The 20836-nt window shown below is 31.7% G+C and overlaps 1 protein-coding gene across 1 annotated transcript in view; it reads right to left on the minus strand.

Annotated features, from left to right (window-relative positions):
• Window positions 1-20586, minus strand: part of ras (Inosine-5'-monophosphate dehydrogenase ras) — a 44547-nt gene extending 23961 nt beyond the window's left edge. Inside the window, exons 1-9 of the mRNA XM_035362460.2 lie at window positions 20308-20586; window positions 12276-12324; window positions 10103-10204; window positions 9022-9096; window positions 8068-8274; window positions 7298-7385; window positions 5004-5203; window positions 3564-3654; window positions 2271-2366 (exon numbers count right to left, since the gene is read on the minus strand). Of these exons, the coding sequence (XP_035218351.1) occupies window positions 2271-2366; window positions 3564-3654; window positions 5004-5203; window positions 7298-7385; window positions 8068-8274; window positions 9022-9096; window positions 10103-10204; window positions 12276-12324; window positions 20308-20417 (1018 nt within the window). The 5' untranslated portion in view covers window positions 20418-20586. The remainder of the gene's footprint in view (window positions 1-2270; window positions 2367-3563; window positions 3655-5003; window positions 5204-7297; window positions 7386-8067; window positions 8275-9021; window positions 9097-10102; window positions 10205-12275; window positions 12325-20307) is intronic.
• Window positions 20587-20836: the final 250 nt, after the last annotated feature.

A 20836-nucleotide genomic window follows, 5' to 3' on the forward strand; every position in this document is an offset into this window, starting at 1 on the left:
AACTCAGGTATTGTATAGAATTGGCAATTGGAGATGTATGTAGGTCAGTCAGAAAGTTTGTTGCACTACTGCGTAAATATGTTCCATCTAAGACTATTGGGATGACACTGCGTGGCAACACTTCAAACATGCACCTTTATCACATGACGTAGCAGCTTCCCCGAGGCAAGTTTAGTTTTTCTGATAATCAGGCGCAAACATGTCTCGACGGCTGCAAATAGCATCCAAATTGAAAATGTGTGCAGTAATTTGTATTTTGTGGGCAAAATGGTGCAACTGCACTGAAATTTATGGGCAGTTGCATGAAGTGTATGATGAAAATGGAATGTCATGTCAAGCTATCGCAAAATGGAGCAACATGTTTGAGAACAGATATTGACGACACCAAGTGCGAGGGAAGACAATCCACTGCAACAAATCCAGAAATCGCTGTTCGCGTGAATGAATGCATTCTTGCAAACAGATGCATAATGATAGACGAAATCTCAAATGAACTGGATATTTCTCATGGAAGTGTGCATAAAATTATTGGTGATCACCTTAAATTTCATAATTTTTGTGCTTGATGGGTGCCACTTCTATTGAGAGGAACATAAAGGAAAGCGTTTTGAAAGTGCATTTGCATTTCTACAATGTTACCAAACAGAAGGAAAAAAGTTTTTGGACAAAATTGTGACTGGAGATGAAAGTTGGATTAACTTCTCACCTGAAACGAAACACAGCTCGCTCAAGTGGAAACATTGCAGTTCGCCGACATGAACAAAGTGTCGAACTGTTCCATCTGCAGAAAAGGTGATGATGACGCTGCTTTTCAACAGAGAAGGCATGGTGCATACAGAGTTCATGCCGAAGAATGCCACAATTAATGTATCTTCTTACAATGAAACACTGAAACGATTGCGACAATCACTTAAAAATCGACAGCCAGGTCAACTGTTGAATGGCATTGTGCTTCTGCATGACAATGCAAGACCGCATGCAGCAAAACACACGTGTGACCTTCTGAAAAAGTTTAGGTGGGAAGTGTGGAATCACCCTCCTTTTGCCCAGACCTTTCCCTCCTGACTTCCATGAGTTTGGTCCCATGAAACAATAACTTTCAAATCGACGGTACCATTCGGACGCCGAAGTGAAAGCAGCAGCCGAGCAATGGTTATCGGACATTGGACGGGATTTCTTTGCAGAAGGCATTGAAAAACTTGTACCACGCCTCAATAAATGCTTAAATAACAGAGGTGATTATGTTGAAAAGTAGATTTTGAATGGAACTTTAAGATATAAATAAAGTTATTGTAAAATTTTGCTCCTGTTTTGTTTTCTTAGGCAGTGCAACTAACTTTTTAACTGACCCTCATAACTTACTTTATTGTATTTTACTGACAGAGTGTTTTTTTTAATAATTTCTGGAAATCCTATATCAAAGTAAAATATATATGCCATTTTGCCAACTTTATTTTCTGATTTTTCACCTCGCGTTGCTTTTTAATATTTTCATTTTGAAAATTTTCCAACATTATTATATTAAAATTTTAATAAAATCTTTCGTCTGTTACATTTTTTACCAAAGGCAAGAGCCATTTTGAACTGGCAGCATGCTAAGAATTCCATAAATGAGCAACAACTCAAGAAAATTAAAATAGAAGTAAACATCAGTAACAAAACTCCTATGTCTTTCAAGAAAATCTTCTGTAATTTTTTACACTGCCATTTTTCTATATTCACAGTGATCTGTTTTCACAGAAAACATCAGAGGAATTGCACAAACTCAGTATGTATACTTAACACTGCACATCATTCAAAACAGAGATGCACAGAAGTTCTTTGTACGCGCTATATGCATACTTGGCTTACCATACAAATACTTTCTAGTGACAAATTGCTTTGCCTCATAAATACTTTTTGTAGTGTAGGATTTTTCAGGGTGCATATAATCAGAAAATACCAAAATTGATATCCAATTTAAATTGTTTGAATTAGTTATATTTCAAAATATTAGCATACTGGTTAATAAAAAGCAAAACAGCCTTATTACATTACAATAGCTAATGTAAAGATAATTTACGGCGGGGAAATAAAATATCTTATACCATTAATTTTACTCTGATGTTCGCTTTTTTTATAGTGGGAACTCTATTGCAGTGAAAATACATTAATACATTTACAATACCATAACACATACTAATATTTAAACTCGTATAAAAAAGTATGGGATATAAATTCTTATTCTTTGCTCCTATAACTAAAGAATTTTTAAGACAACATAGGTTTACCTTCTTGAGTTATGCATATGGATCCACTTCCCATGCCTACTCGTAATCCATCCACACCAGCATCAATTAAATTTCTTGCCTGAGCAGTCGTAACAACTATAGAAGAGGGAAAAAATTAAATGTTTGTTTAAAACATGAAAATAAAATTTTAAAAAAACCAAAGATACATTTTTTTTTGGAAAAAAAATATGACAACCCAGAATGTAAAAGATATGTACTCTGAAGTATAACACTCTGATTAACACTAGTTCAAACTTATTTATTTGCTTCAACATATACCCTGTGCGCTAGTGCTAATAATGATGACAGTTTCCTTCATTTTGTAAACTGGCATCATCTGCAGATGGAAGATTTGTTGGCAGAGAGAAAGATTTGTTTTATAAAGACACTATGGTACTCAGTCACGCTTTCTGTTGCCACCATTAATAAGTTAGTGTTCATGGCAGTTCCAATACTGATGGATAAAATTTTGATCCTCTTCCGTTCTTTGCCAGTCAGGACAAAACTAGTTTTGACCTGAGGAAACCATGTAATAATGCCATTTATAACCGTCAACTCCCTTTTGATAAGTGACACCATTTGTCAGATGGAGTGAGGACAATCCATTCTGTAGAGAATGCCATTGCAGCAGTTGGCATCTAAAAGTTTGCATGACTAGTTAGTTGGTGTTAATAGCTGCTTTGTTGCCAAAGTGGAGAGAATGCATTGTCATAGGTGATTGTTTGCCAATTGAGCAAACGCTAGATCTGGTGCAAGCACTAAAAATACTGATATTGATGTCATCCATCGCAAGCAGAGCCACCATATTATTCACTGCCACAGCTTTAGTTAATAATGAATTTGTTTTTCTAAGCTTGTAGTGTGCTGTTGCATCTCAATCAATCACTGCAAATGTGCTAATTCTCATGCAATTAAATTACACATCACAAAAGAAAATCGTGGAAAATAACATTGCTAAATGCTGATAAATGATTTGAAGTCTACATCATTGTAATATACATTGTGATAGCCATGATGTATTTACTGCTGCCACAAGGTATAAAACAGATTTTGATAAGAACTAGATATTAAACAAAAACATAAGAAGCTGAAACAATCATTAAAAAATAAGATTTTTGCTATTAGAAACTATGGATCAATGAATCAAAAGTAAAAAAAAAATTATGAGAATAATTCAACATCTCATTTTTAGAATAAACAGACTAAAAACTTGCATATAATGGATTCATGCTAATAATAGATAAAAAATCATAATAAAAAGAGCTAAAAATGAATTATATTTTTTATACTTACCATTCCCACCAATGACTTGTATATGAGGATATGTTTTCTTTATAAATTTGACCATTTCAATCTGATATATCGAGTTCCCTTGAGATGAGTCCTAAGGAAAAAATCAATTCATAATAACTCAAACAATTACAGAACGGTCAACAATAATCACCTTATATATCAATGAAAACTTTCTTTTCAATCTAGTTAAATTTTCAGCTTTTTTTTAATTTCTTTATTACCTCAAACTTATATTTGTGAACATAAGACTGACCCTCATAACCACATAAAATTACTATCCATATATTTTAGAAACTGGTCTTAAATTGACTATTTTCTATTTGTTTCAGCCACGCTAAGTAATGTAGCTTAATAAAAGGCCTGCCCTTTTAATTTTTTAATAATATACCTTTATATTAAAATAGTTCAATAGCCATGTCATGTAATATATTTGCAACAATTGAATCTCGCTCTCAGGAGGCGTTAGCACATTTTCTGTAAGAGAAATATTTGAAGTGACATCATTTAAGACTCCACAATAGCATAATTCATTTTGAACTGCTATTCAACAGCACAAGAATACTTGAGTTACATGACCGTATCAGTCAAAAATTCTTAATTTGAAAAAGAATATCTATTTTGTCACCACCATCTTAATAGACAGATCTTTTATTCTGTCATTTATGATGATTTTTCTTATGAAGAAAGTTCTATTGGGACCAATTTTGCTGAATGTCTATGGGATTCCATCTTGTAGAGGAATCAGGTAGTTGTTCTAAAATGAATTCAGATTTCCTGACAGTTCAAGCAAACCATCATTATACCACAGTCTATGCCTAATGTCAAAACAAGTCTTTGAAACCTATTGCATAGTTATTTTTTACATTTTTATTTATTGAGAATGGTAGCCTGACTTTTCTAAAACCAATGTTTATATAATAAAAATAGAAGTTAAAAATACAAGGCTGACACTATGTAATAAGTGATTTATTATTATCAGTGTTATAAATAGAAACTACTCTTGGCTTGAATTCTCTTTAAGAAAGAATATACAACATGTCTGATATAAAATGCTACTTATTAATTAATAATCCATAAAATATGAATTATCTTCACAAATACCTACAACATTTGCTGAAATCAATTTTCATTCTATATTTATAAAACCATAGCTTTCACAGACAAATTTTCCGGTGACATTCTTTTAATAGGCCACAGCATTTTCTAACACAAAGAAATTTAGATTATCTTCCTCGAGTAAAGCCTCAGCTAAGTTAAAAAGAAACCTTTCTGGACATTCTGGATGTACCATTTTCCAATTAAGATTTCAAACTATTTTACAATAAAAAGGGCACATGTGGGGCATCAGAATTTTATGTAACACATATGCAAAGCAAATGAAATGGAAAAAAAAAAAAAAAAGATACTCAAATACCGATATTTCAGTATAAAAGCTCGTACCAAAACAACAACATCCACACCAGCCTGAACAAGAAGATGAAGTCTTTCTTTATCATGATCACGTGTTCCAATAGCTGCTCCAACTAAAAGCTGTTTGTTTTCATCTTTAGAGGCATGAGGAAAGTTTCTGCTTTTCTTTAAATCTGTTCTTGCAATTAGTGAAATCAATTCACCCTTGTCATTAATAATTGGAAGCTTTCCTGCACAAATATACCATTAAATAAGTTGAATAAGTATATTTTATAACATTCATGAACTATGAAAGAAGTTTATGTTAAACACTTTTAAATTACAAAGATTTTATTATCCTACAAATATATAATTTTGATGTTTATATTACTTGGCTTTTGGTGGAAACTTCATTGCTACTGTTTATTATTCAATTAAATAAAAAAAGAATTTTTCATTGTTTTAGGCATCACTGCATGACTCACCTGCCACAACCTCATACATGATAATGAAAACATAACATAAATGATGCACCAAATTGTCATTTGGAATACAGTACAAAGTCAGTAATCCGGATGTCCATTATCCGGAATGATCTACAATCTGGACCTCAAAGCCATATTTTTTTTTTTTTTTTTTTTTTTTTTTTATGCTTTACGCATGTGCGTTTAACGTATCACGGACAGTATAAGCTAGGCTAAAATTATCTTTACTGATTCTAACGCATTTCAGTTAATGTTGCAGATTGTGCTGTTCCTTAATCTTCTTATTGGATCCGGCTTATTATTTTTTGCAGACTGTTAGAGTAATTTTATAAAAATTAAGCTTGAACTTTCAATTATGTCAAAAAGAGTTTCCAATTCTAGAGCTGCCAAAGGATCTACAAAGCGAAAGCATGTTTCAATGTCCATCAAACAAAAAGTGGAATTGCTGCAAAAAATGGGTAAAGGCATATCTGTCTCAAAAGTATGCAAGGAGTATGGCATTAGAAAGTCAACTGTATATGACATAAGCAAAAAGAAAAAGGAACTTTTTGAATTTTTTGTGGATTCCGACACCCCACTTGCAATGAATAACTGAAAAAGAGTTTGTTATGCAAAAAGTGATGATTGAATGGGTCAGACAGCGTCGCAGCGAGGGCGTGCCATTGACGGGTCCGATGCTAATGGCTCAAGCCAAAATATTTCATGAAGAAATGAACATAAACACTGAGTGCACATATTCGACTGGTTGGTTAACCAAATTTAAAATTCGCCATGGTATAAGACAATTAAAAATTTCAGTTGAAAAAGCTTCAGCTGATACTGAAGCTGATGACAATTTGCAGATGAATTTATTGAACTCATCACCAGTGAACAATTATCTCCAGAACAAATTTAAAATGCTACGGTCTTTTCTGGCAATACATATCATAAAATACCTTGGCAACCTTTACAGAAAAGGCTCCAACTGGTGTCAAAGATTCCAAAGTGAGATTAACAATTTTAGCGTGCACAAATGCTTGTAATCGGAAAACATGCACGACCTCGAGCATCTAAAGGAATAACGATTTTCCCTGTTATATATCGCGCAAATAAAAGAGCATGGATGACACAAGCACTGATGAAAGATTGGTTTGAAAATACTTTTATACCCAAGGCTTGGCCACATTTGAATTCGGTTCGTTTACCTGATGACTCAAAAATAGTCCGGATTGTTGACAACTGTTCAGCACATAATTCACTTAAAGTTTTAGTGAAAGATAATGTATCCATACTATTCTTTCCTCCAAATTGTACGTCTATCATTCAGCCTATGGATATGGGAATAGTGCACGCATTGAAATGCAAATATAAAGTAACATTTTTTAAATCTATGTTAAATTTCTATAACAATGGCAAGACTATTCAAGACTTTTTGAAATATTTTAGCATAAAATCTGCTGTGTAGAGCATCGCAAGATCGTGGGAGGATATGTCTCCAGATACGTTAAAAAATGCTTGGCATAATTTATGGCCATCTACCATATTTCATGGTGAGGACAATGAAGATGATAGCCGCGAATTTTAAAGTTTTCGAACATCGCAAACTAAAGGAGAAATTTTCCAGTTATTAGATTTTGTAAAGAAATGTGGAGAAGCGGTAATAAATAAAGATGATATAACAGAAGTTTTTCATTGCGACGACAATGCCCCAATCATCAATCAATTAATGGACGGTGAAATCTGTAGTATGGTTCTAGATTCAGAAAATACTGCTTCCGATAGTGAAGAAAGGTATTCGACACAGCAATTACAGGACTTGAACAGTGGAATTAGTGAACTAGTTCTTCTTCTAGGCAATTTCAGTTATGAAATATTTCATACCTTTTTTGCTCCTCTGAAGTATGGTATTTGCTTCTTTTAATGTTACACTACTCTGTGCACACACTAAGTCTTCTTTTTTTGTCATAACCTGAAATAAAAATCAAAGCGTAAATACTAACAAAAGCCAGAACATTTATAAGTTTTGCTTTAAAAAAAATCTACTACTATTATAACTACAAGTATTAATTCAGCATAACGCAAATTTTATATAAATAAAAGACATTAATTCTACATCAAAGAAACGTTTAATTGATAAAGAAACATTTTTAAGTAACAACAAAGTTTACAGCAAAATGAGTCTCAAAATGAATTTGGAGCAACCTAAAAAACCATCTTGACAACAATCAATTTATTAATTTTTAATAACTTAAATGAAAGTATATTTAGAAATTTTCCAAACAATCTAGCAAATTAATGAACAATCCCTGACTTTAAGCAAAAACAGGCTATAAATTATTGCAACTTGTATAATTTGAAAATTAGAATTATTAGCAAAACTTATCATTTTCATAACAAATTTGATCCCCTCTAGTCCACCCTAATAAGCAATAATTATCTAAAGCTAGAGATAAATATTCTACAAATTCCTTTAAAATAAATATAAGCATGCATGTTTTTTTTTTTTTTTTTTTTTTTTTTTTTAGGGTGGGACCCTGACTTTTGGCAAGATTAGTATGCAAACTTACAAGTAAAAAATAGTCCTTGTGTTAAACAGTGTATTAAAAAAATAATAATAACTTGTAAAAAAACTTCAATCATAAAAAGTATACCTCTGAAAGTGGTTTGTCATACATATCTTCTCCCATGAAGTCTATATCTCTAGATGTAACAATTCCAACTAAAACACCACCAATTTCACCATTTTCTGTAATTGGAACACCAGCAAAACCTTTGCTTGCTTTAACATTTATTACATCTCTAAGCTTATGTTTTGGACTCAAAACAACGGGATCACGAATAAAACCATGCTTATATTTCTGAAAATAAAAGATTCATATTTCATGCATGAGGGCGAAATACACAGACAGCAATAAATTTTTTTGAATCAATATTGTCTGCTTGAGAACATACTTCATTAAAAAGTTATAACTACTTTATAATTTAATTAAAAAATTTTTTAAAAAATTTATAATTATCTTTACCACTAAAAATTAAGATACCAAACATATATATTGAGGAATTACAGTTCAATAGTTAAAATACAATGCAAAATAGGTATACAAAACAAAAAATTTCTATAGCAAAAAGCCAATATCATAAATTTTTAATTATTCTTCATATTAAGTACATTCTGTCCATGAAAATGAAGAATATATCATGTTGAATGGTTAATACAAATAACCATACTGAAAGGTTAGTTCAAATAATTTACACTAATTTATCATACACTGATAAATAAGTGTAAATTATTATATAGGAAATAAACACATAAATTTTTAATGATTATTTAATTTTCTATATACTATAATCAATATTTGTTTTACTGTGTAAAATAAATCTTTAGAAGTGTTTTAAACATAATTAGAAAAATAATGTTTAACTTTTACAAGACTTTCAATTACACGCCTTTTTATAAACTAAAAAAGTAACAATTATAAGTAAATAATATTATTTTATGTTTAATAAAGCACACGTTATTTTGAAATTTTAAGAAGATATTGCACTGGGAGGTTTGAAGAAACTGAAGATCTTTTATTCAGGAAAAATATTAGATTAAAATTTACCTTAACTTTCATGACCTCGCTTGCTTGAAATTCTGGTGTACAATTATGATGAATAATACCAATACCACCTTGAAGCTATAAAAATATAACATTAAGCTATATATGATACCTTAAATATATAATTAATATATTTATTAACAAATGTAATTTTACCAAAATAGATAATATGAAATATCTGTTCAAAATCACATTAAATTTATTAAAATTCAGATTCAATTAAAATCTGCCATTTTTATGCAGAAAAAGAATATCAGACTATCCCACTCAAGGTCGAGTTCACAAAGTTCAGAATTATACATTCAGAAGATGAAATTAAAAACTGCAGTCTGATTACTTCATTCAGTTTCTAATTTAACATTTAAAAATAAACAATAAGTTAATATTCAGAATTAATTGCCAGAAATGCAAAATATATTTGCTACATTATTTTTATTATACACTAAAGCCACATACAGACTTTGGTTCTCACTGAATAAACAAAAGAATTACTCAAAACAAGGCTGAGACTTTTTTTAGCAGGGGTAAAGGAAGAATTATCTACATATGAGACTTCGATAAATATTTTCTATAAATGAAGTATGAAGCAACAATTTCTATTTTACATAACACTGTTTGAAAATCATTGTCCACTTCTTTTGCATTCAAAGCAGTACTAGTGAGTACTTCTAGTGGCGATTGGCAGGTAGAGCCATATTAAATTAATTTCTCTTAATTAAAATTTACTGGTTGTCACTGCAAGCGGCATCTGTTGACTTCAAATGTTAACGAACCTATGTAAGTATTTAAATCTGATATAATAATTTTTTTGTACACATCCAAGTTAGTTTTGTTTTATTTCATCTGAAATAAAAATAACCAAAAATTTGATGAAGGAAATGTGACCAAAGCCATTAAAAGCTTTATTTTGGCATAACAGTGTACTCATCTATTTGCTACAGAAAAGTCTTGTGTGGAAGTCTTTCTAAAGAACTAGCTTGTTTATATCACACACACACACACACAAAGAAACAAATACTCCATCTACTTATTTTGCTAAAAAAGAAATCTAAATAATTCATTTCTGGTTACAAATTATACTTACAGCCATGGCAATAGCCATCTCTGATTCTGTGACGGTATCCATAGGAGAAGACACTAATGGTGCAGCCAAGGAAATTTTTTTTGTTAGTGGAGATGTCAGATCCTATTCAAGTTGTAACAAAATTTAGACTTCAGAATTAAATTTAACAAAATTACAATTTTAAAAAACAATAAAAGAGTAGTTCTAGTAATAATTTAGAAATTGCTCTTTCCAGCATAAAAACATTTGCAAATTAGCTTAGAAGGTAGTAAGTATTTTGTAAATTTTATTAACAAGAAATAAACCCAAAAATACATTAAACAAAAGAATGAATGAAAATTGATAGATTTCAGATTACAAATATACTTTTGATCTCATAGTTTTAATCATTGGATTAGCATATGATAGTACTTGGGTTCAATCTTAGATGATGAATTTGACACATCGGATGATAGAAGAATCTATCTCAATATATATGCCATCACTCAAGCACTACTTGTATGCTGTCAGATGCTAAGATGGAGACAATAAGCATGAATTGTGCTCCTTTCTATCAAATAAAAAATAAATACCCCACAGAACTTTCTGGCTGAAATTCAATAGAGTTTACACATGCTCTTCACCAAAACAGATGTTGCAACAACTGCATATTATAACCCAGCATTGAGAAAGAAAGTAAAGTAGCAATAAGCTAAAAGGCAGAAAATATATCTTCAAAGTTGCATCTGGAACTTAGGTCAGTTTTAGCCTGATGGTTTTAAGCAGCAGATCAGCATCCAATTCAAACCTAGTACACAAATTTGTGATCTTGAAAACAGATGACATTTGTCTCAATATTATTGCTACAGCATAACATTTCATATATAATCAATGCTGAGACACAAAAGCCTCAATGTTACACAACATTTAATTAAAAATTTTTTGTTTCCATGCAACTTAAAAACTAAATATTTAAATTTCTCGGATGTATGTCTTTCTTTTTTAATGAGAAAAATCTTTTCAATTAGATCTTGCAAAAACCTTGGTTAATGTATATTTAAGGGTGCCCCTTGGATTACCACGAAGTTGTTATTTCATTTATCATCAAGTTGTTTCATTTATGGTAACCTGAGTAGTTGAGTGTTTTGGAAACCCTATTGTGGTGTAATTGGTTGCGCGATTGCAGCGATCTGACTGATGAGAAAATATTTCTTGGATGTCAATGAGGAAGTATGTTGGGTATTGTGTGCTGTGCATTGTAAAATAGATGTTTGGTGGTATAGAACGAGAGAGCGAAAGTTTTTTTTTTTTTTTTTCTTTTGTAGTAGTTGAGGACAAAAGAAAAGACTGTTGGATGTAATTCAACTAAATTATAAGTGTTTTGTTTGTACGAAGGAAATGCATATGGTCTAACGTAAAGATCGTTCAGATGGGTTTGTTACAAGAAAGGTTTAAATGCTCACCATATAAATTGTTTCATTAGAAAGCGAGCATGGTTTCAGGAAAGTTTTTGCATGCTGTTAAGGAATTTTGTGTGCCACAGACTGAAGACAAGGAAATTTCTAAATAAGGTAAATGGATATTTCCTTTGTGTAGTGCTTAGATGTTATATGATGAATTTCCTCTTTTATGTTATTTCATGGTTTGATTTAAAATGTATTTCATTGAGATTATACACTTTTTGTTTGGCTCTAGAGTAGAATTGAGTTCTCCTTTGACTTTTTAAATGAAAATAGATCGATGTGTATATGGACAAAGCCAAGGGCACAATGCATCGATGTGTACCACAATGCAGAGTTTGTGCAACTCTGATTTTTTTAAAGTGAAAATATGTTGATGCGTACATGGATACAAAGTTTGTGCAATTCTTTGGCTTTGTATAGCAGCATTTTTTGCCACAAAATTTGCTGCGACACAAAGCCAAAATAACAAATCAAAGAATTGCACAAACTCGGTGTCCATGTACTGCTAAAAATCACCAATTTTCGCCAAGGAGCTCCTGTAAATATACCTTTACCAAAACTTTATCTCACGAAAAATATATACAGATTAAGGATAACAGAACAATGTAAATGTAAACAAAGAGTTGCAAATGTTACCTTAATCAACATAAATTGAATTCAGGAATTCATCAAATGCTTATTACATAACAAGATAATCTAATAAATTTGAAACAAAATACAAAAATATTAAATATTTAATCTTTAATACTTACAACATCATCCGCTGAAAAGTCAATATAGCCAGGCAAAATTAGGAAATCACTGAAAAATAAAAAAGAAAAATGCTTATCATTCAACAACATATTTATAATATTAATACATATTTTACAGGTGAAATTCTTATTCTTTACCTTCCCATCTGACAACTAAATAATACATGCTGTTCTTTTTTCCACTAAAATTGTCATAAAGATGTACAAAATGCAAAAACATGATTAAAAACAGAGGTGCAGATTAAGAAAATGAGGTGGTGTATTTCATGTTCCTAATAAAGAATTCATGCTTAAGAAATAAGAATGTATTTCCCAAGTGTTTAAATTGACCACTAAGACTACTTGCATCTCTTAGGCCCATATCACACGATGTTTGTTTCACTTGAACAGCTGTTTCGGACAATTTTTTTCACTAGTTTACTATTGAAAGAAAGACATGCGACTTTTTCCTTCCTTTCCAAAAAAATTGCAAGTTGTTCGTTTTCAACCAGTCAGCTATTAGCTTGTTCGTAATGGGGAACCAGTTTTCCCTGTGTTAAGCCCAAAGTGATCTATGGTGATTAGCTGTTGGGACAAAGCAGAAAAATTGTTCCAAACAGTTGTCCTTCCGAAACAAAACGCCGTGTGATAGCAGCCTTATGCTCCAAGCTCTGTCACTTTGTAAATCACGGTCTCTGCTGTGGCAATAACTTTTAAATTATTACAAATATTGCACACATATTTTAAATTAATACATATATCATTTCTAAATCATTACATTTCAGCACAGAATCTGATATAAAAAAATAAAAAAAAACTACTAATTGGAACAAAAGCTGATTGATGACACACTTGCTTTTGCTAAGGTATCACATTATCTGTTCCTGTACCTCTGTAAGAACAATGAAAAATTTTAAGAGGAAAAATGGGTACTATTCTTTTAGGACCGGATTCAGAAATATATGTATGTATGAGGATATATGTATGTATGAAGATATGTGTATGTGTATATATCCATACACATACATGCATAATATGAACACATCCATCCATATGTACACACATTTCTGAATCCGTTCCCAATAACAGGAGAGTATCGAAAAAAGAATTTATGGCAGGTTCTGGTTATCATTCCACTTACTGGATGCCAGGATTTCAGACATTGTATTGTATACGCACACACATATGCTGTGACATAGATATACAGCTAACATAGGGACACTAAGCTATAGTCACTTGCTCAAAAATTTCTATTTCAATTTCTTCACGATCTAAATGAGGAGTGAGCAACGCACAGCTTGATTCATTTTCCCGTGTGGTCCATTATCCTGCTTGACTAAACAAACCTTTCTCAAAGCACACCTATTTCACGTTAAGCGTAATTGTGTCCAAGGTCGACCTCTTTATGTTTCAGAAGTCTTTTCACTGGAGCTTTGATTCAGAGTCTTGATTGTGATTGGATCGGGTCTTTTAGATTGCACACCTATTCATGTTCCTATTATGCAGCTGATTTGCTATAGTATATAATCGTAATATTGCATAATTTATCTTACAAGGCAGAAATATTGCAAAACTTATTAGATGTATCAACTAGTAACGAATATACTGAAGAAAAGAAGGATGGAAGTGATCATGAATTTTTAATTCATACAGTGTTGATTTTGAAAATGAGAGTGATAACGACATAAAATTGCTTTATTGAAAAATATTATAGGAAATGAAAAAAAAAAAAAATAAATAAAGGGAAAAAAATAAGGATGAAGTGTTTGCCCAGTGAAAAAGCACAGAAAAAAAACAAAATGCACTCCACCAAATGTGAAAAATATTCATAATTGGAACACTCAACAACACTTTGGTGCAATGTGCTGCTAACATTTGTTGTTGCATTTTTTTCTCTATGTTTATAGTGCTAATAATGAAAATAAAGAACCTGATACAGAGTAAATGTATACTATTTTTTCCTCTATATAACAAGATTTTCTATTCCTTTAAGAAATTTTACGTCATAAAAGCCTTTGGAGAAATTAAAAATTTTAATGTGCACATTTTTTTAATTTATAAAATTTATTATTGGCATTTTTTCTGAAGATTTATAATTTTTTTCCAAAAACATGAATTGGGTCTTTTGGAACCAGTACGCGCACTTATGTAACTTGTATCAGCGCACGTGCTCCTGGGTTATAAAATGACTAAGCTCAACAGAATCCACTTTATAGCATTAGGGTTTATGTGCTCAGAAATGATATGCTGGCAGGTCTGTAAAATTAATTTTATCAATTGACATGGCTTAAAAATTATTTTATTCTTTAACACCATCATTGCTCTAACTACAGTCTGACTAATTACAAGTCAGAATCTAAACCTTTTATATCCTCGGTGTGGTGGAATACATCGTCTGCTGCTGCGGGTTAACCTGTCTGAAAAATAAGGGACGCTGCAACCATCGATATAACAGTATAGATGTCAGTCTTTGATTCCACTCAGTTATTATAGCAATATACTGATTTTAAAAAGCAGTGATCACAGAGCACAAGTCTTTACAAAACTGATTTAATTCGAATAGTTTTCACATTCAAGAAATTACAGAATGATCAACACTAAAAAAAATTGACTTTTGGTTGACTGTCCTGCATTAATGCTTCTGACACTCACTATCAGCTCTTAATCTTCTTTCATTTATCATCTTCTTCGGCCATAGAAACATGAATAAAAAAATTATCTTATGAAAGCTAGGTAAAATCCTTATGTCCTTGGCGCAATTTTGAAAATCGTTGCGGACACCAAAATTAACCATTTACTGTTTATCACTAAAGTCGCAATTACTGCTCATCATGTGTCACCAAAACCTGTGTGTACCATATAGTAGGATTAAACAAAAAGCTATAAACATTTAAACAAACCTCTTCAAAACCTTCAGAATGCTGGCATCATAAATAACTGCCTAGTTATCAAATGTTTAAATTACCACTTGTGACTGATTGTAACATATTTGCATATGCAGCAATTTTCAGCCATTCAAAGTAAACTATACTTTTGAAATATGCAAATTTGCATTCATGCTTAGATTTTGGAAGCCATAGCAATTTAAAGAATTTCAAACAGCTTACATTTGTTTTTTATTTTAAAAAATTTTCACCAAAATGCAAAGAAAATAAAATTGTGGGCATACGAAAAAGAAAAAAAAAAAAAACTGAATTACATCATAAAATCCTTTCTCCTAAACTGTGAAAGATCGATTTTAATTAACATGTTTCAGCTTTTCTTAAAATTGGTTGTACATTCCTACTATTTTCTCTACTTCCACCAAAGTATGCAGATGAGAGTTTGAATAGAGTAAGGATCTAAGTAAGGAAGAAGGGACTAGATTTGGCCCTAACCTTTGAAACAAACTCGGCCTATGAGAGGCAAGAATTCACCGAGCTAACAAATTTCTCTTCGGCTCCATAATACGCACTTGAGGAAATTAATGAACCAAGTAGCAGGACTTCTTACTTGTGACTATATAATATATCTTAAGTGACATCTCCTATGCCAACAAATAGCAGAAATGAATTTATATTCAGTTAATTTAGTACATTAAGCAGAAATATAAAACATATTTTAGTTATTCGGTTTTAAGCCTACTGTTATGTTTGATTTAGCTTTTTCTCAGTTTGTAGCACAAACCCAGACAAAAATTTGTCTCGCAGGCTTAAAAAACAGTTAAGCAAATTAAAGTTATATTTTAATTATTCAGTATGTACTTAAGCACATTTTTTTTTTTTATTTTTTTTTTTATGGATTATTGGAACAAAGGGTTTGTTGCAAGTATTTTTGGAAGTGATATGGTAAATATTATTTTGCCAACACAAGATATTTGCAGAATGGAAACAATTGCATCTTCTTCAATGTGTTAAAAAACACAGCAAACAATTATTTTATTCACTTCAATGGGTAAATCTTAGAAGCATATTTAACCTTTTCCGGTACGCTACCTTTTAAAGTCGGAGTTTTGCAAACAATTATTTTATTCACTTCAATGGGTAAACCCTAGAAGCATATTTAACCTTTTCCGGTACGCTACCTTTTAAAGTCGGAGTTTTGATTAAAAAAAAAAAAAAAGGTAGGCAGTCTAATTAGGCCTAGAGGAGTACATAAGTAAAATTTTGTGAAGATAGCACTTATTGTTTTAATTCTGTGGGTGCACCCAAAGTGGCACACTGATTGAATAGAGCTTCGAAAAGAGTGCCGAAACGAGCATTGTTGTCAATGAACTGACCAATGGGATGCGGAGAAACAAATAATACAGGCTCTTAGTTGTCCTAGCTTATCAGTGAGCCTGGTCTGGGTACACCTAGGGTTCGCCGTTTGATTTTAGACAATATTTCAAGGTAAAAATTTAAAACTAATATAGAATAAGGAGATTAGCACACAGCGAAAAAAATAACATAGAAATTTCTTGGCTGATCTTTGGAATATGGTAACTGGTAGTTTGGCAACATTTTGGAGGCGATAAAGGCGACCTAGGACATTGGTAATAATGTGTGAAGTACAGAGTTCCGATTATGCATTATTTTGTGTGAGGGAAATGAGAGATCATGAGATATGTCATGTGACATTAATGGACGATTTACAGTTCTTTAATCGGAAAAAGGGGGGGATTTGGAAAACTGTAGTACTATATTATTTTGTATTAAGCTTCATTGAGTGTTGTGTGAAATAGTGGAAGTGTGCGTGCCACGTAATGAAGATTAGGTAAGTTAGTATTTTTACTCAATTGAGGATATTATTTTTATGCATTGTTCTAAATGTAAGGAGTAAATAAATTAATATGGTGTTATTGGAAAATTGTTATTAGCAATGATTTAGTTTAAAGTAATTAGGATTGTAATCTAATTTTTATTAATTTAATGTATGTGCTTATTTATATTTTAAGTAGTGTTTTTTAATTTAATTATATTTTAATTTAATGATCGTGATTTTGTGAGTTATATGTTTGTAGTATTTTGGAATACGTTTGAGTAGAATACGTTGAGTATTTTCATGCATTTCCGTGAAATGTTTCTAATTTATGAGAAAAAAGCAGTGTACATGGATATAGTGACGAGTGTGCGCAATGCCATTTTTGTGCAATTCTGGGATTTTTTTTAAGTAAAAATAAGTCGACGTGCACATGGTTTAGTGATATTTTAATTAAATGATAGTTATTTTGTGAATTTTATGTTTGTAGGAATTTGGTATACGTTTCAGTTGAAGTAAACGTGTGTGGAAATAATTTAAATATTTGACACTAAGTATTTGTAACCATTTGTAATGTTTGCGGTACGAATTCGTTGGTGACGTTTATAATATAATAGATAATTTAGAGGTAAAAGTTTTTGGATATTTTATTTATTTTATACGTGGAAATGTTCATCCTTGGAAAGGGTATATACTTTTTCGCGATCAGGTAATTTCATATATGTGCTTTTTACCGAGTTTAAAGATTCACAGAATTTTTTTGCATTTTCGTGCAAATTTTTGTCATTTATGAGAAAATAGCAGTGTAGATGGATAAAGTTAGTGTGTGCAATGCCATTTTTGTGCAATTCTGGGATATTTTTTTAAGTAAAAATAAGTCGACATGTAAATGGTTTATGTGTATGTGCTATTCTGAAAAACGTGCAAGGAGTTTGCGATTGTGCACTTTTTCCCAATTTTGCAGTTAATATTTGTCATGATTAAGCAGTTTTGTTACATAAAATTTCTAGCATAAGTGTAATTCGGCTAGTAGATTGTTGGAAAAAGTGTTCAGTAAATAAAAAGAAAAGAAATATGTCTTTACTTCGTGAAGACAAAATGGCGGCGAAAAAAAAAAATAGAGGGTTTTTGTAGCAGAGTTGGTCGCTAAATTTTCGCCAAAAAATCGCCAAGTTACCATAATCCAAAGATCAACCAATTTCTTTTCAAACAATTCCTTTTATACCCTAAAATAAATCTGGAAGATTTCTTTGAAAAATATGGGTCTTATCCAAAGATATAATCCAAAGATCAACCAATTTCTTTTCAAACAATTCCTTTTATACCCTAAAATAAATCTGGAAGATTTCTTTGAAAAATATGGGTCTTAAAAAACTAAACGTGGCTAAAATATATGGACTGGTTTGTGTTGAGCTGCCATCTACTATAAATAAAGAAGGTTCAGAGTAACCTATAAATCCTTTTTCATTCAATTTTTCTGCGAGTACAGAAGGAAATTTTTAGGTGTGTCGCAAAGGGTTAAATGCCTACAGGATTTTGATGATATGAACATCTCGAATAATAATCAATCAAAATTCTTAAATATGAAAGGATACATGAAAAAATTACACATAGTACATGAAAACCATACAACAGTAGCAATTAATAATCTGCATTTTATCCCAGAATGGACAACTTATTTCAAAGACTAGGCAGTTCATCTTAATGCATTAACTTGCACATTTTGTACCACATGGGACAAAAAAGTTTGGGTAGAGTAGACTTTAAGGTACCCCTTGTATTATGGTGAAGTTGTTTGATTTATCGTCAAATTGTTGTTTCATTTATGGTAGCCTGAGTAGTTGAATGTTATGGAAACCCTATTGTGACGTAATCAGGTGCATGATTCTGGGAAATTTTGAATCATGGGATGTTTTGTAAGCATTTTTGTGGTTTGTGATGGTTTTATTCTTTAGACGGTAGAATGGCCGAATGTAGTAAGATTAATTTGAAGTTTCTGTACGATTTGGAGCGAAAGGGGAAAAGAGCTTTAATTGACTGGTGTGTAAATGAAGGTTTACTTAGTAGGCATTATAAGTGTCATGTATGTAAGAAGGATATGCATCTAGTCGAATGTAAAAACCATTTAGATGGATTTGAATGGGTTTGTAGGAGAAAGGTTCAGATGGTCACTATGTGAAGCGTTCGGTCAGAAAGAGTACCTGGTTTGCAAAAAGTCATTTGAGTACGATTGATATTTTGATTTTTACGTGGCTCTGGGTGTACAAAGCGAACTCGAAAATCATGGTAAGTGAATATTTGCTTTTGGTAGTGCTTAAATGTATAACATGTTTTTCCTTTTTTATGTTACTTTATTGTTTGGTTTAAAATGCATTTTATTGAGATTATGTATTTTTTGTTTGTCTATATTATAGAACTTGGTGCTCCTTTGACTTTTTAAGTGAAAATATATCGATGTGTACATGGACAATGTAAAGGGAGTGCGCAATGCAAGTTTTGGCAATTCTGGGATTTTTTTTAAGTGAAAATAGGTCGACATGTACATGGCTAAAGTTAAAAGAGTGCACAATGCCATTTTTGTGCAATTCGGGGATTTTTTTTTTAAAGCGAAAATAGGCCGACATGTACATGGTTAAAGTCAAAGGAGTGCGCAATGCCATTTTTGTGCAATTCAGGGATTTTTTTAAAGTGAGAATAAGTCGATGTGTACATGGATACCGAGTTTGTGCAATTGTTTGTCTTGTTATTTTGGCTTTGTGTAGCGGTGACTTTTGGCGTAAAAATCACTGCTTCGCAAACCAAAATAACGAGTCAAAGAATTGCACAAAATCAGTATCCATGTACCACCAAAAATCGCCAAGGGGTACCCTAAACTATACTTTTACCAAAAGTTGTTCAAAGAAAAAAATCTTTATGAATAACTACAAGCCTAAAAAAAGTAAAATCAATAATTGAATGCAAAAGTATAAGAATACCAATGCATTTATCATAAACTATACACATTATCTATTCTTCTGATATAAAGCATTTAGCTTAAAACTGCCGTGATATTAATATTAACAGATAAAAATGAAGTCATAATCTGGATGATGAAAAAGCCACCCAAGCTGGCTAAAGAGGGCAAATCCCTTTGTAAATATTAGACATTTTCTCTGAAATTACAGTAAAACTTTTCAACCATTGAAATATTTCGAGATAAAAAACTATCTGATTAAAAGAGAAAAGCCAATTTTAAAAAAATACCAGTTACAAACATAACACATGTGCGAATTCCTAGTTTAATTTTCTAAACTTAAAGAAAATAATTATTACTAAATAAAATTTATTGGTTTACTTGTATGTCAATCCATCTCCAGCACCAAAAAGCTCTTGGGCAGACAGGCCATCGTTAGAACCGTCATCAGAATCACCGTGAGACATTGCGTTTGCTTTTGAATAATCCATACCTTCTTGACCACCCTATGAGCTTGACAACTTAGGAGCTGGTAGCGTTTTGCGACATATTTTCTGATACACCTAGGTTAAATACTGTTATCGCCCAGTGCGAAGCGATAACAAAATTCGCGACATGCCTCACATCATCCAATCAAAATCTTGCGTTCCCACGAAAACTGACAACCACTTGCGTGTTGAAGGTAGATTGCCAAATCCTGGAACTTAATTTCGATAGCAAAGATGATTCAAACATTGTTGCGAAACTTGCGCACCTGAGGATAAGGGGGAACAAAGGGAGCAGTCTGGCAACCTGCTATTTTTTACACATTTCTACGGTCTGCAGTTTTGGCGAAATCTAAGAGTCGCCAAAAGTTTTTCAAAAGTGTCAATATGCAGTGTTCGATGTAAGATAGATGTAAGATAGCAGG

The sequence above is a fragment of the Stegodyphus dumicola genome, chromosome 9, assembly GCF_044657685.1.
Source record: "Stegodyphus dumicola isolate Sdum_Otavi_A_Nest chromosome 9, ASM4465768v1".
NCBI classification, from domain to species: domain Eukaryota; kingdom Metazoa; phylum Arthropoda; class Arachnida; order Araneae; family Eresidae; genus Stegodyphus; species Stegodyphus dumicola.